Source organism: Vigna radiata, chromosome 6, assembly GCF_000741045.1.
Source record: "Vigna radiata var. radiata cultivar VC1973A chromosome 6, Vradiata_ver6, whole genome shotgun sequence".
NCBI lineage: Eukaryota > Viridiplantae > Streptophyta > Magnoliopsida > Fabales > Fabaceae > Vigna > Vigna radiata.
In genome coordinates this window covers 31,028,939-31,042,795 of record NC_028356.1, presented here as the reverse complement: position 1 = coordinate 31,042,795, position 13,857 = coordinate 31,028,939, and the positions used below count along the sequence as shown (strand labels likewise).

The window sequence follows — 13,857 nt, the reverse complement described above, 5'->3', positions numbered from 1 at the left end:
TAAAATTACCCAAAGACTTAAAAATTTCTATTCTCCCAATTGCTTAGAAAAAGAAAGTAATTTTTGTTTATACACAAACAAATATTCAAAGCTTAAATAACTTACAAATTTAATTTTTATAGTCTTAAATATTTGTATATTAAATCTGTAAATAATATCTAATCTTTGAATATCTATGTCTACAAAAACTGTGTATTTTTTATTTGGTGTTTTGTATTTTTTTTAATTCTTTATAATCTTAAATTTAAAGAAAAATTAATATGAGAATTCATCATAATCTTTTTAGTAATTTGATTTTTCTTCTAAGTATCATAGGAAATTTGAGATCACAATCTGTTTACCTCCTTATATATTAATTGATTAAGAAAGTTGAAACAATTTTCATTTGAAATTCTTACCTGGGTAATTTTCGAAAAGAAAAGGCAGTTAAAGAATTTTTAAAAAAGAAAAACTGTACATTAAAAATAAAATAATAATAATAATAATAATTGTTATTATTATTATTAATTAATTATTTATCTTCAAAACCGTATACTCTGACTCTGTCTCTGTGTCTCTATGTCTGTGTGACCCATTCAGTCTCTCACTCACTCGCCATTTTCAGTAACGGAGAGCGACCTCTCTTTCAATCCCATTTCCAAACCGCTCCTTCTCCTTCTCCTTCCTATCAAACTTCTCTCTCTTCTTTGCCTTCTCTTTCTCTCTAACATGTGATCACCACAACCCTTCACTCATCACCATCTACTACACTTCCAATCTTTCGGATCTTGTTGCTGTTGCTGTCTCTTTCTCTGTCTGGATCCTTCGATCCTGATCCTCTACTCAATCCTCATTTTGGGTTCCTTTTCTTTCTCGGACTTAGATCTCTTTCTTCTGCCAACCACCCACTACGCTTCAACTCACTGCTTGCATCAGTGGTGGTTACTGTCTACCTTTTGATGGCGTTTTGAATACCCTATTATCAGGTGAGACTTTTTGATGCGGAATTTTGACTTTTCTGGACTAAAAATAAATAAAAATCTCTTTTTTTGCTTCTGGGCTTCTGTTTTTGGCTTCTTGTTTGTTGTGAAATCGGAAGTAAGATTGTTGTGGCTGTTTGTTTGTTGAGGATGTTTGAAAAACGGAACTTGGGTATTGGATTGTGAATTTGGTGTGAGATCAGTGTGAATTGGAAGATTGTAGAGAGGGGATTCGGAATCTGAGCATTGTCTATCATCATGATGATTTGTATGAATCTCTAGTTGTTGCAGGCTTAGTCTCTAATTATATCCTGATGTACTAAGAACTTTAATAATTGTTGTAACTGCTAGGCAAATGCGGCAGAAGTTTTGAATATGGGACTCTAACGCTCTATTATGTATACCTTTATTGTATTTGCCTTCCCCCCGTTTTCTTTTGTCTTAATTGAAAATAAAAATCTTGCCCCGATTATTCTTCATGTACTAGAAACCAGGAGACTGGATTATAAAGCAGAATCGTTGCATTATGGTTGTTGGTTACTGATTAGTGTCCATGTCTTTGAAAAGGGGCTGTTTGTATGTTTGTTACCTAAGGTAAAAGGAAAAGTTTAACTGATACTTTGGAATTATGATGGTTGCATTGTGTTGTCTTACTTAATACTGTTTGAATGGAAAATAACTCATGACACAAACTGGCAGGTCTTCCATTTTGTCATCTCACTCCTAATTTCTTCTTCAAGTGGGTAAGTTGCCATTACAACCATAGTCTGCCCGATGAACTGTGTTTTGTAATATTGGAATCTCTATTTGTTTTTTTGGACGACGGGAAAGCAAACGAAATGTTTGGAAATTTGCTGGTTATATATTTATGAAAGCTGGCCTGCTATAGGATAGCATTGCTGGCCTGCTATAGGTTAGCATTGCAGCATGCTAAATTTTTATTTAAACACTAGATCAATTATTAAAACTGTTCATTTTAGTGTTCATGATGTATTTGTTTCTTGTGTACAAGCATCTCTAAGCCTTGATTCTTTGTTCCTATGTAACTTGTAGGCTAGTGAGTGATGGATCCAATTAACCTTTTACCTGCTGATGGGGTTGGAGTGGTCCACCAAAATGGTGTCCATGATGAACCTTCAAATTCTGGGGAGGATGGTGGTGCTCCATATGATTTAGACCCCAGTCTCACTGAAACTGCAGAAACTGTTGCTTCAAATGGAAATTTTGATAATTTCCATCAGTCAGAAAGTGCTGCAATTGATAACTCATTTGTGGCAGAAATCAAAGAATCAAATGACATTGCCGATGGCAATAACGTGATCATTACTAAGGTTAGAGGATTTTGTGTCCCTTGAGTTGCTTTCAGTAAGTTTATATTATCTTAATCTCATATATTTACTCAATTCTAGGAAGAGGATACAAAAATATCAGACCAAACAAAACAATCAAGGGCACCAAAGGGTCTTGTCAAGAATAAGAATGCAAAGGCTCCAAGTTCCAGTGGAGTTCATGCAAGTTTGGTAAATAAGAGCAAAATTGGAAAAGAAAAAGAAGCATCTTCATCTGTTTCAAATGGTACTTTAGCTTTAGACTCTCGCCCAAAACAGTCTATTAAAAGCAGCAGATTATTCAATGATCGGCAGACTCAATTGTCCAAGCCCAAGGTAAACTCTCTTTTCTATGGGTAAACTAAACTCTATTATCACCTGTACCTGCTTTCCCAAATTACTATTTAGTAAACTGGATGAACATAATATGCTTCTTTTAATCTTTATCCGTTTATGGTAATAAAGTTTGTTTAGGTATTTCCTGATTCACTTTGTTTTTCTCAGCACTCTTTGAAGTCTGATGAAGCATCTTCTGAAGTGTCAATGTATGTAATGCTTGCATTTCTTGTCAATGTTTCATCTCTGGAAAGATAGATTATTGTCAGTATTTAACTGGAGTTATGGATGTTTTGGATACAGGGAGAAGACAAAACCAAAATCATTGAGAAAAGGACCGGTTAAAGATCAAGGAGAAGAAGATTCTTCCCTGTATCCTTTTTTGGGTTTGTGTATTTCTCCTAGTGAGTGAAAATCTGGAACTACTAGGTCTCTATTAATGAAGTTTATTATTGAGTATGGTGCTGTTTATATTTTGTTTTAACCTTAACCCACTTAGAAGTACCAACAATGAAGATGCCAAACCTCAAAGGGTGGGGACACTTCCAAATTATGGATTCAGTTTTAAGTGTGGCGAACGAGCTGAGAGAAGAAAAGAGGTGAATAATTATTGCATACTAATTTCCTTGTACATTGTTGATGTCAAGGTTTCTTCTGAATAAGCTTGTAGTTTTAAAATTGGATTGATATTTTGGTGAGCAGTTCTATAATAAGCTTGAGGAAAGGATTCAGGCAAAGGAGGCAGAGAAGAGTAATTTGCAAGCAAAAACCAAGGTTAGACTACTTGATATCTGGGCTAAAATGTTGAGTGATAATTTATCTTTTAATCATTCCAATCTTCTAATCCCTTTTATAGGAGACCCAAGATGCCGAGATTAAGAAGCTTAGGAAGAGTCTAAATTTTAAAGCAACTCCAATGCCAAGTTTTTATCAGGAGCCTGCTCCTCCTAAGGTTGAGCTAAAGAAGGTCCTTTTTCTCTCTCTTTCTCTGTGGTTGTGTTTGCTCACGTGCACGTACACATGTGTGTGTGCACATGTGTGTCTCTTTGTACTTGCTTGCATGTGTACCCTTCAGCCTGCACTAATTATTTTCACATGTGTGTTTGTATGCATGTGCCGCCATATAAATAGACAAAAGCAAAGATGAAAGCGTACATACTACTTGGAGTTTGATAGAGACGGCATGCAATATTCTTCTAAAAAATAATTAGTAAAGAGCATTGTTTGCAGATGGAAGCTTTATCCTCACTTTTCCCATTTCTCGCTCTTTGTTTTGTTAAGTTTCTTGCTTGTTCTGTAATATCCTGTCATTATGAATTGCTTGATCTTGAATTTGTTGACCACAAGTATGCATGTTTTACATATCTGCTTTGTATCAGTGAATATTTGAATGTTATTCCTTAGTTTGCATATGTAAAACGAGGAAGATTTTTTAGTACCATTTTAACTACAAAGTGAAATGGCAAAACCTCAGTTTTCTGTTACCCCTGCTCTTAATGGTTTGCATTCCTTGCTTTGCTGACAAACCGTATTGTGAGCAACTGTGGTTTTAATCATTTTTTGAAATTTATTTATTCTTGATCTTGTTCTTATAAATCTAAAAGTTTTTAACAGGATCTGTGTGCTTCTGAACTTTTGAACGAGTTACTTTAATTTTTACTATTTTTTCTTAGTTCCTTACTAATTACAAAAATTAATAACCAAGTCCCTATAAGTTGTAAGACCAGTATAGAATGACTTGCAGACAACTGTGAGTATTCATTAACATAGTTAACCTTAAGTCATCAGTAAAGACCTATATAGAAATTTTCACAATTGTAGGATACCATTATTAGCGTATGTTTGGATTTAGGTTGGATCATCCTAAGTCATGTTCAACTACCAACTTAAGTAACGTTAACACACTTGATATCACATTGAGGAATTGGTTCTTAGTCCAAACTTAAATTTACACTGGATAAGAAAAACATCTGAAAGCATAAATCACTTCCATTCAAATTTAATTTTATGAACACTCGTACACTGACATTTTTAAAAATTTAGTATAACTAAAGGGACATTTCTTTGAGGATGCAATTTTGTTCTTGCCATTTAGAAAATTAAGCATCTTTGGCTTAAGGGTGTTACTAATGTAGATACCAACTACAAGGCCAAAGTCTCCCAAGTTTGGTCGTAAGAAGAGTTCAGCTAATTCAGAGTCAGATGGAAACACTAGCAGCAGTTCAAGATTAGCTCGCTTAAGTCTGGATGAGAAAGTGTCAGAGAGTAACCCCGGGAAGGGACCTAATCCTGTCCTTCAAAAGAAACCGCTTCGAAGATCTCTTCCTTCTCGTCTGACCTCTGAAAAGAACAATGTATCGAAATCCAAGGCCACCAAAGATGAAAAGTCTTCCTTATCTCGTGCTGCTAAAAAGAATATCAACATATCCAGTGCTACAGGAGAAGAGAAAACCGACGTGATTGCAGCGACCGAGGAGAAAAATATCTTGTCCAGTGAAACAGGTGATGCTGTGCCTCTGAATATGGTTCCTTCAGATAATAAGCCAAGTGAAGAAGAAGACTCTCATGTGAATGTTGATATAGCAGTTGAAGAGAATCCTCTGCCCCCATTGGCACAAGAAGCTGTTGCCACAGAGCAATGAGCAAAACAGCAGGTTAGTTTGGAAGAATGATTCATCCGGTGAGATGTTATAGAAGCATATGATTCAAATTATTTGACAATGAAGGGTTGGAAATTTGCATTATGGTTTGTGTTGTCAGTTGTGATCATGATGTCCAAGCAGCATTGTTTCTTTGTGTTTACTGACTCCCAAGGTTGGAAGTTTGGTTCTCATTCTTCTCTTTCTCACTTGCAGCAATGCATGTAATATTTGGCAGGTTGTTCTAGTTGATGTTATTTTTGGTATATGCAGCAGCACTTGTCTGTTTAGTGGAAATTTATTTGGAGGAAAATTTTGAGAAAGTTTGCTATCTGGTGATGCTTCAAGTTGTTCAGGCATTTGCTTTGTTAAACAATTTGACATTGTCTCATGTACAAGCTTTTGTGTTGTGGACACCCTTCTAGCTGAATCATACAGATCAAATTCTTCTGTCATCTTCCTCCCATTCTACTACATTTTCGCTATGATTTTTGTGCCAACGAGAAATGAAATTTACATTTCACTCAAAAATGTTTTCCATTGACATCCAACGGTATAGCAGAAAACAAAAACTAGTATAACTACATTAGGCTCTTTACTTGAACTATCCAGGCCATTCCACTTTCTTTTTAGAGCAAAACTACCTTTGTTTAGTATAAAATATGCCTTAGATAGAACAAAGTGTGCAACTTTATTTATCTAAACAATTTCAACAAACACAATCATTGCTCATAACACAACAACCAATTTTAGGTTCTCATCCAAAAGCTTCACGAGCTCTAGAGACTCCTATTCATACAAGAAGTAACCAAAAAGACATTCATCTAAAACTCTTAGATGAAACATACAAACCCTCAACACCACAGATGTAACATATTACTTAAAACACTCTGAAAAAGAACAAAAGATAAACTTCCTTTATTCAAAAATTGATCTGGCAGAATTGTATACCTTGTTGTTAGAAGTCATATGATATACTTCGATATTCAAATAAATAGATAAAAGATTTTGAATCTCAAAAAAGGTATGAGAAGCAAACCATAATACTTTATAAAGATATAGTGATTTTAATAAAATAAAACTCAATTAAAAAATTTATATTCGCTATTAAATTTTTTACTAATAAAATAATAAAGTGTATGTTATTAATAAAATATTTTTAAATCTTTACACTGAGAGTTACACGTCTAAATACAATATATTCTATATTTATTATTATAAACTTTATTATTCTTTAAAAAAATTATTCTTATCATATTTATTTATTAGAACAAAAATAAAATAATAAATATTAAAATCAAGAAACATAAATAAAAAATATAAATACATAATTAAATATAAATAAATAAATAAAATAGTACATAACCGAACATAAATCCAAAATAAACAAAGATAAATGAATAAATGGGAAGAAAATTAGATATGTATTTATCAATTTCCTTCTTCTTAAATAGTATAAATGAATGAATGTCTCTATTTTCATTGTCTCTTTCCTCCTTTTTCTCTTTCCTCTCTTCTTCCTCTCAATTTTTTTTTTCTTCTACTCCACCATTTCACACACATATGATAAACTTTTATATATATATATATATATATATATATATATNATATATATATATATATATATATATATATATATATATATATATATATATATATATATATATATATATATATATATATATATAATTATAATTTAGATACTTGTAATAATAGCAAGCAAATAAAAAGTAAATAATGTTTATTTCTTCATGATTAACTAATTGTTTTAAGTAATTTTTTATTTTATATTAAAATAGCAAGATATTTATATAATTCATAACTAACATAATTCTAATACACTCGACAATGGAAAATATTATATATTTTTTTAATATTACCCCAATGATTGTATATTATATAATCAATAAAAATGAGATATTATAATATTTATTTCTTTATTAATTTGTGTTTGATTTGTTTTACAAATTTACTCGCGTACTTTTTCTATTTTCATTAAGTTAACATAAATTTTAATATTTTCATCAAATCTCCTAAATAAACATCTACAAAACCATGTCATAACAATCTATCAATTCCATTTATATAATCAGTTAAATTAATAAATTTATTCAAAAGACAATAAATAGAAAAAAAAAATAACGTAAGAACAACTCTAAAAATAAAGTTATGTTTACAAGTACCACCTCAGCAGAAGAAAATTAAACACACACACGCATATATATATATATAGATATATATATATATATATATATATATATATATATATATATATATATATATATATATATATCACTAAATATTTATAAATAAACAGACTACGTTTGATACAATAAATTTATTAAAAGAAATTCTTATGTTGTATTAAAAAATAAAATAAAATTTGAAATATCTTGCAAAACTAACTTACTATATAAATAATATTTTATTTATATATTATAAATTTATATATTTTTTATTTCAGAGTTTTGAAAAACAACAAATTCATTGTGAGATTCACAAATAATGCAATGCATTTGTCTAACTTTTCATTCACACTCTACAGTTTCTGCCACACACTTTCATTCTTCTACTGTTATACTATTACTTATATCACTAATTTATTTTATTTAATAGTTATAAAGATATATTTATCATATCATTCAAATAGATGATAACATGACTTTTCTTAGAACAAGCATCAAACAATATCTCTCTGTTTTTCTTTAATTTGTAACCAGAAAGCAGCCTTTGACGTAATAAGGATTAGAAGTTAGAGAGAAATATTGTGAGTAAAGAATCGAAAAATTGATGTTAATGGAGAAAAAGTCCTAAGCCTAATAATAGAGAGCATATTAATAGAAAAGTTGACGATAAATTGATGGGATTTGGCACTAAGAAACCTCATGAATGACATATTTGAATAAAATGAGAAATGCTTGATATTTTTTTGTCCATCATGAATCAGTAATAGTAATAAGAACAGTAGATAATTAGATTTTATGATATTGAGAATCTAAGAGAAATGAAAGGAGTGGGGGCAGAGGTGGGGTTTTTCCAGGCTCTAAGTTGCTGTTCCTGTCTTGTTGTTGCAGAGCTGAGTGGCACAAACGCAAAGGGAAGCTTCGGATTTTGAGGTGCATGAATCATTCATCGCTTTGCACAAACAATGCATGTGCCTCTTTCATCATCTTTCTCACCTTTCAATTTCATCCACATCTCTTTTCCTAACTACTCTCTTTCTATTCTTTTTATATTTTCTAATATCTCTTTCCTTTATTTCTCTTTTTTTTTTATATATATATATTTTAACATTCAACTGAAATTATGAAATGAGACTGATTTTTATGATCAAAGGGGCTGAGAGCTATTAACACATCTGATTTTTTTTGCCTCATGAAATGAGACTGATTTTTATTTTATTACATTTCATAACATACAGCAAAAAGGGCAGACATGAAGACCATTAACTAAAGTAGTAGCTGCAGTGCCAGGTTCAAAAAAAATAAAGCCTTCAAAAACTAGGACTTGGTAAAAAACAACCCTTCCCAGAGGGAAAAAGGGTTGTGGTTATGGCAGATATGTATTACTTGCTGCCACAGCCAAGCCCTTAAGAAAAGACTTTATAACAACAAACTTGACATCTGCAACTACATAGCCTAGGAGCTTCTAACCTGCCCTTCGAATAAAACTGATGATACCCAAACATCGTGTGAAGAACATAGTTCAAACACAGACACATTTGGTAAACAAGGACTGGGAGAGTGATACAAGTGGCCGTAAAAACTTAGGAAAAAACTAGGACACACATGGTGGCAAAACCGATGCAAAGCTGAGGTTGAAACATCAGGTGCCAACACCAGTAACAAAGATTGCTAACTCCAGAACCCGGTAGCTATGTTCTCAGAGACATGCAGCCATTTAAAAGGTGGCAATGTATGCCAAAAAAGAACAGGTGCCATTGAAGGAACCTGCAAAAATGGGGGTTAAATGACTGCACACTCCGGAAAAAGGGAACCGAGTAGCTGGATGATGGATGATGATGATGATGATGATGAAGACCTGTTAATGGAACCTAAAAAAGATTACTGTGCAACACTAAGCATAACAAGCTTTCTGTATGATGTGATCCTGGCCTAAATTGCTGTGTGAGATTAATTCTTCCATCTTTATGAGAGGATGTCACACCTCCAGAGAAGCTCTACAAGCATGTCAACGGTGCCACTGTTAATTGCATTGCAGTGCTGGATGTTCAGTCCCAAAAGGGTCCGGCCCAATTTTCTCAGGGCGGGCAAGCTCCTGTCTGAGACCAAAGCGCAACCTGACAAAGAGAGAATTTGCAGATTAATCTGTTGGGCATGTGCCAGGGCTGCTATCCCAGCATCTGTGATTGAGCACTTGGAGACATCAAGATCGCATAGCAATGCACAGTTTTCAGCAATTGCCATCAAGCTAGCATCACTGATTTTTTTACAACCATCAAGGTTTAGGTTCTCAAGAGTCCAACCATGAAGATTGGCCAAGGATGAAACTACTTTGTCTGTGACATTTGTGCAGCCACTGAGGTTCACTTTAACCAAACCAGCCTCAGAACTCTCTAGCAGTGGAAGAACCCCGGCATCAGTCACTCCATCGAGTCCACTCAGTTCAACATGCTGAAGCTTAGGGCACAGCTTTCCCAGTACAGAGAGTGAGGCGTTGCCAAATCCAGGGCAGTTGCAGATAGTCAATGATCTAAGGGATTCACAAGGAGAAATGGTCGGCAACACCAAATTCATATCTTTGATTCCGTAGCACCTCACCAAAGAGATGGACTTCAATTTTGCACCACAGTTAAAAAGGACACCAAAAACCCCAAATTGGGTGATTCTGTGGCACTCTTCCAATCGAAGGCTCTCGAGGGATGAAGCAGCCTTGGCAAACGATATCAACCCATTGTCTGACAAAAAGGCACACTTGTGAAGGTGTACAATTTTCAGATTTGGGCAACCCTTTCCTACAGCTTCAAGGCCAATATCGGTTACTCCCCTGCATGAAGCAACTGTGAGTGACTTCAGCTTCTGCAACCCACTACCATTTCCCATCACCCAGAACCCCTTCTCGCTGACATTTGGGAGGCAATTAAGGACAAGATCAGTAACAGACTTCCCATAATGTCCAATAACGGCTAGAGAGAGATCTGACACAGACAGTGCTTGGAGCTTCACCTTCGTCAGAACCAAAGAAGTTGAAAACAATCCAGCAATTCCCTGATCGCTAACACCTGTGCAGTCCTTGATGGTTACGGATCTTAGGTTGGGGCAGAACTTCCCAATAGCTCGCAGACCTTCATTACCAACATTAGGGCACGATTCCAAGGAAAGCTCAGTCAGATTCTGGCAGTTCTTTGCAATTGCAACCAAAGCCTTATCAGTAACAGCAGGGCACTTGCAAAGATCGAGCTTTTCTAGCTGGTGACAACCGTTAGCGATCTCGATTAGGCCCTCGTCACCAACAGTAGAAACGTTCCATAGAGAAAAAGACTTCAAAGAAGGGCATCCATGAGCAACTGCCCTGAGACCAAGACTAGTCACCCCACGACACATGTTGCTTCCTCGGATGGAAAGCTTCCCCAACCCACCGCGAGATGCAGTTCCAACAGCTATGGCAGCCAGTCTAACATCTGTGGCCTTCTTTCCTTCCAAGTTCCGGGAGAGGTATCCCTCACCTCCAAATTCTACATCATAATCCTTTTCAATGTTTTCTGTGCTGGTGTTTTTCATGGCACAGATTTCATCTTTGCAAATACTGCTCAGAAGCATAAGCCAGCGCTTGGAAACGCAAGCACATGCACTCCTGTCCTCGCCAGCTGGCAACCTTCTGAAGATCTCAAAGAGACACTCATCTGGTAAGGCTTCAATAGAGGTTTTCTGCTTTTGCTCAAACCATTCTCCATCGAAAACGAATGGAGCGTTGACTCGTGATCTCTTCCTGGGAGGAAAGTATACATCAACTTGAGGGCCAAGGGGAAGGAAGAAACTCGCTTCCTTGGGGTTGGCGTAGATTGATCCCCCAGGGCAAAAGTCATCACCTCCTGAGAACCCAAATGTATGCACAAACTCAGAAAAACACAAATTTCACCATATAAACAAAGCTAAACATGCTGATTCAACCACTAAAACATCATAGTTGACGTTTATCCTTTGAAAACAAAACCAGTTTCGGATCAACTTTAAACAGAAAAACAAACTAAAACAAAAAGGACCATCGGTTGAACATTTTTTCATTTTTAATTTTTGGTTGAACAATTTCCAACAAAAAATCCTTCAAACAATTTCCTACCTGGATTAATTACCTCAATCTCTAATAAACAATTAAACTATGAATATGTTTACATTTCCTATCAGATTCTCTAAGCAATCAAAAGGACTTTCATCACCCAATTCAAAAGTCCACACCTTTTACCCAACCCATTAAATTTTATCCCCTAAAGATTAAAAAATAGCCTACCCAAAAACTAATCTCGAAAAAAGCTGGGGCAAAATGAAAGCCCATAACAGAAAGCGGAGAAAAAGAGGGTGAATAAATGAACTCACCGGAAAAGCCAAGAACTTTAGACATGGGTACGGGTGAATAAGAAGCCCACAGCGTTGGAGACGAAAGAACCCTCGAAGGAGAGCAAAAAGGAGAGCGAAGAAGAAAAGAGGTATGGCGTTGAGTGATTGATGAGAGGAAGAACGCATGAGAAAAAGGGAGTTGTCTGAAGGTGAAGAAGATCGCAGGAACCCTATGAGATAGGGCAAAAAAAATTGAGAGAGAAGAGATGAGAAAAAAAAGAGGTTTGAAGAAAAAATGAAGGTTAAGTGTCTGGGAAAAGGAAGGCTTTTATTGGAAAGGGAAAGAGATTCCCGTACACTGAACGGTTTCCTACATGCAATGTATCTGAACAAAGTGGGGTTTTTTTGTAATATTCTTTTTTCCCCACCACCAAATACCACAAACCACAAACCACTGTGGCTCATGGGTTTCCCTTTTCTCCTTTTCTTTATTTCATTTTCTCAAAATGCTTACCTCATTTTCTCATTAATTCTTCATTTAATGGGAAAAGAAAGCTTTTGTTTTTCGTTTTATTGGTAATTATAATAATTGGGAAGATACTCTTGTATATTTCATCAAGGAGATTTTAAGTTTAACTTAATTCAATATAGGTTTGATTGACTCTTTTGTTTTCAGTTTGGTGAAAGTGTGTCAAATTCGTCTTTTCTTATAGAAAAATGTTAATTTTGTCTCTATATAGAAAAAATTTCTATCAATCAAGTCATTTCCGTTAAAAATCATTGTTTTCAAAACTCATTTTGTTCACTACAATATCAGGGATCAGATCCATGAAGTGGTTATTATTCAAAACTCACTTTAAACTTTTAATACCATGTATTTAATGGAAATAACTTGATTGACACAAATTTTTTCTATATAAAAACGAAATTGATAATTTTTTAAAAAGAATAAATTTGACACACTTCAACCAAACTAAAAAAAACAATTAAACCTTCAATATAATAAAATTATTTTGTATGACGAAATTTACATTTATTTATATATATTAAATTGATTTTGTTTCAATCGATATAAAACTCTTGACAAAACTCATTCTTATTTCATGAAATAATTTGTTTATTGTAGATGGGTTAAATGACAGATAATTCTAAAATAGTTGTTTACTTTTTTCATTAAATAATTTTATTCTTATTTTTTTTCTTTTTCTTTTCTTTATTTTGGTTTTATCTTTTCTACCATCAACTGTTTGAGTCAAGTTTACAAGCAGTTATTTAGGTGGTCTTTCTTTTGTATTGTTGATGTAATTATAGAAATAAAATATAATTTTAATTAGTGAAAAACATGATGTTCTTCAAGAAATTTATTTAAATAATGTGATGTTTTCATGAGAATCTTTAAAAATTAAAAAGTGAAACCAAGTTTATTGGGGCTTTGTTCAATCGTAAAATAACCATTTTTATTCTTAACTAATAATTAAATTATTACCTTTTTTTCATTTATCTATTTTTAAATTAAGAGATTTTTATCATTGTTATATAATTTTAAAAAATAAAAAAGTAGCATTTTTTTATAATAACTTCTAAACTAAAAGGTAGATATAACAACTGCTTCGATTTGGAGTATTGTTAACAATTTACTTTGCAAACCCTGAAGATTTAAAAATAAATTTTAAATGAATAAAAAAAAATTATAATTTGAATTTAAATATTTTTATTTTATTCATAATTAGATTTTTGTAGAATCTGAGTGTAAAGAAGAATATAACTATCATCATTATTACTATATCAAATTATAGTTACCGACTTCACTGACTTTCGTTTTTGGATGGTTTGTAATGTTGGTAGAATAAGGTTTCATGATTTAGAAAGCTTATATAATTTGATAGAATAATTTCTAGAAACATTAAATGAGATTTAAGCTTGTAGGCATGTTATATCTATACGGGACTTAACAATTACATTTATTTAGTCGGTTTGATTATTTAGATTGGTGAAACTTACTGATGTTTTTAGGATTAAATTTTACGTTAGATTAAATATATATATATATATATATATATATATATATATATATATATAT

At 33.3% G+C, this 13,857-nt stretch overlaps 2 protein-coding genes across 5 annotated transcripts; one reads left to right on the top strand and one right to left on the bottom strand.

Annotated features, from left to right (window-relative positions):
• The first annotated feature begins 549 nt into the window (after positions 1 to 549).
• Positions 550 to 5,717, top strand: LOC106764980 (protein WVD2-like 5). Of its 4 annotated transcripts, XM_014649446.2 has the most exons (10): positions 550 to 965; positions 1,659 to 1,702; positions 2,013 to 2,290; positions 2,369 to 2,623; positions 2,792 to 2,832; positions 2,927 to 2,995; positions 3,123 to 3,222; positions 3,326 to 3,397; positions 3,480 to 3,590; positions 4,759 to 5,717. In XM_014649446.2, exons 3-10 carry the CDS (start codon positions 2,024 to 2,026, stop codon positions 5,263 to 5,265), a joined length of 1,422 nt encoding a protein of 473 aa, XP_014504932.1. In that variant the 5' UTR covers positions 550 to 965; positions 1,659 to 1,702; positions 2,013 to 2,023; the 3' UTR covers positions 5,266 to 5,717. The 4 variants fall into 4 exon arrangements, with proteins under 4 accessions (XP_014504932.1, XP_022638172.1, XP_022638173.1 ...); XM_022782451.1 differs by lacking the exon at positions 1,659 to 1,702 and having other exon boundaries at positions 3,126 to 3,222; XM_022782452.1 differs by lacking the exon at positions 1,659 to 1,702 and having other exon boundaries at positions 3,480 to 3,575.
• Positions 5,718 to 8,583: 2,866 nt separating this feature from the next.
• On the bottom strand, positions 8,584 to 12,006 carry LOC106764798 (EIN3-binding F-box protein 1). Its single transcript, XM_014649198.2, has 2 exons — positions 11,817 to 12,006; positions 8,584 to 11,314 (listed from the first exon to the last, which is right to left on the bottom strand). Exons 1-2 carry the CDS (start codon positions 11,839 to 11,841, stop codon positions 9,411 to 9,413), a joined length of 1,929 nt encoding a protein of 642 aa, XP_014504684.1. The 5' UTR covers positions 11,842 to 12,006; the 3' UTR covers positions 8,584 to 9,410.
• Between the last annotated feature and the right edge of the window lie 1,851 nt (positions 12,007 to 13,857).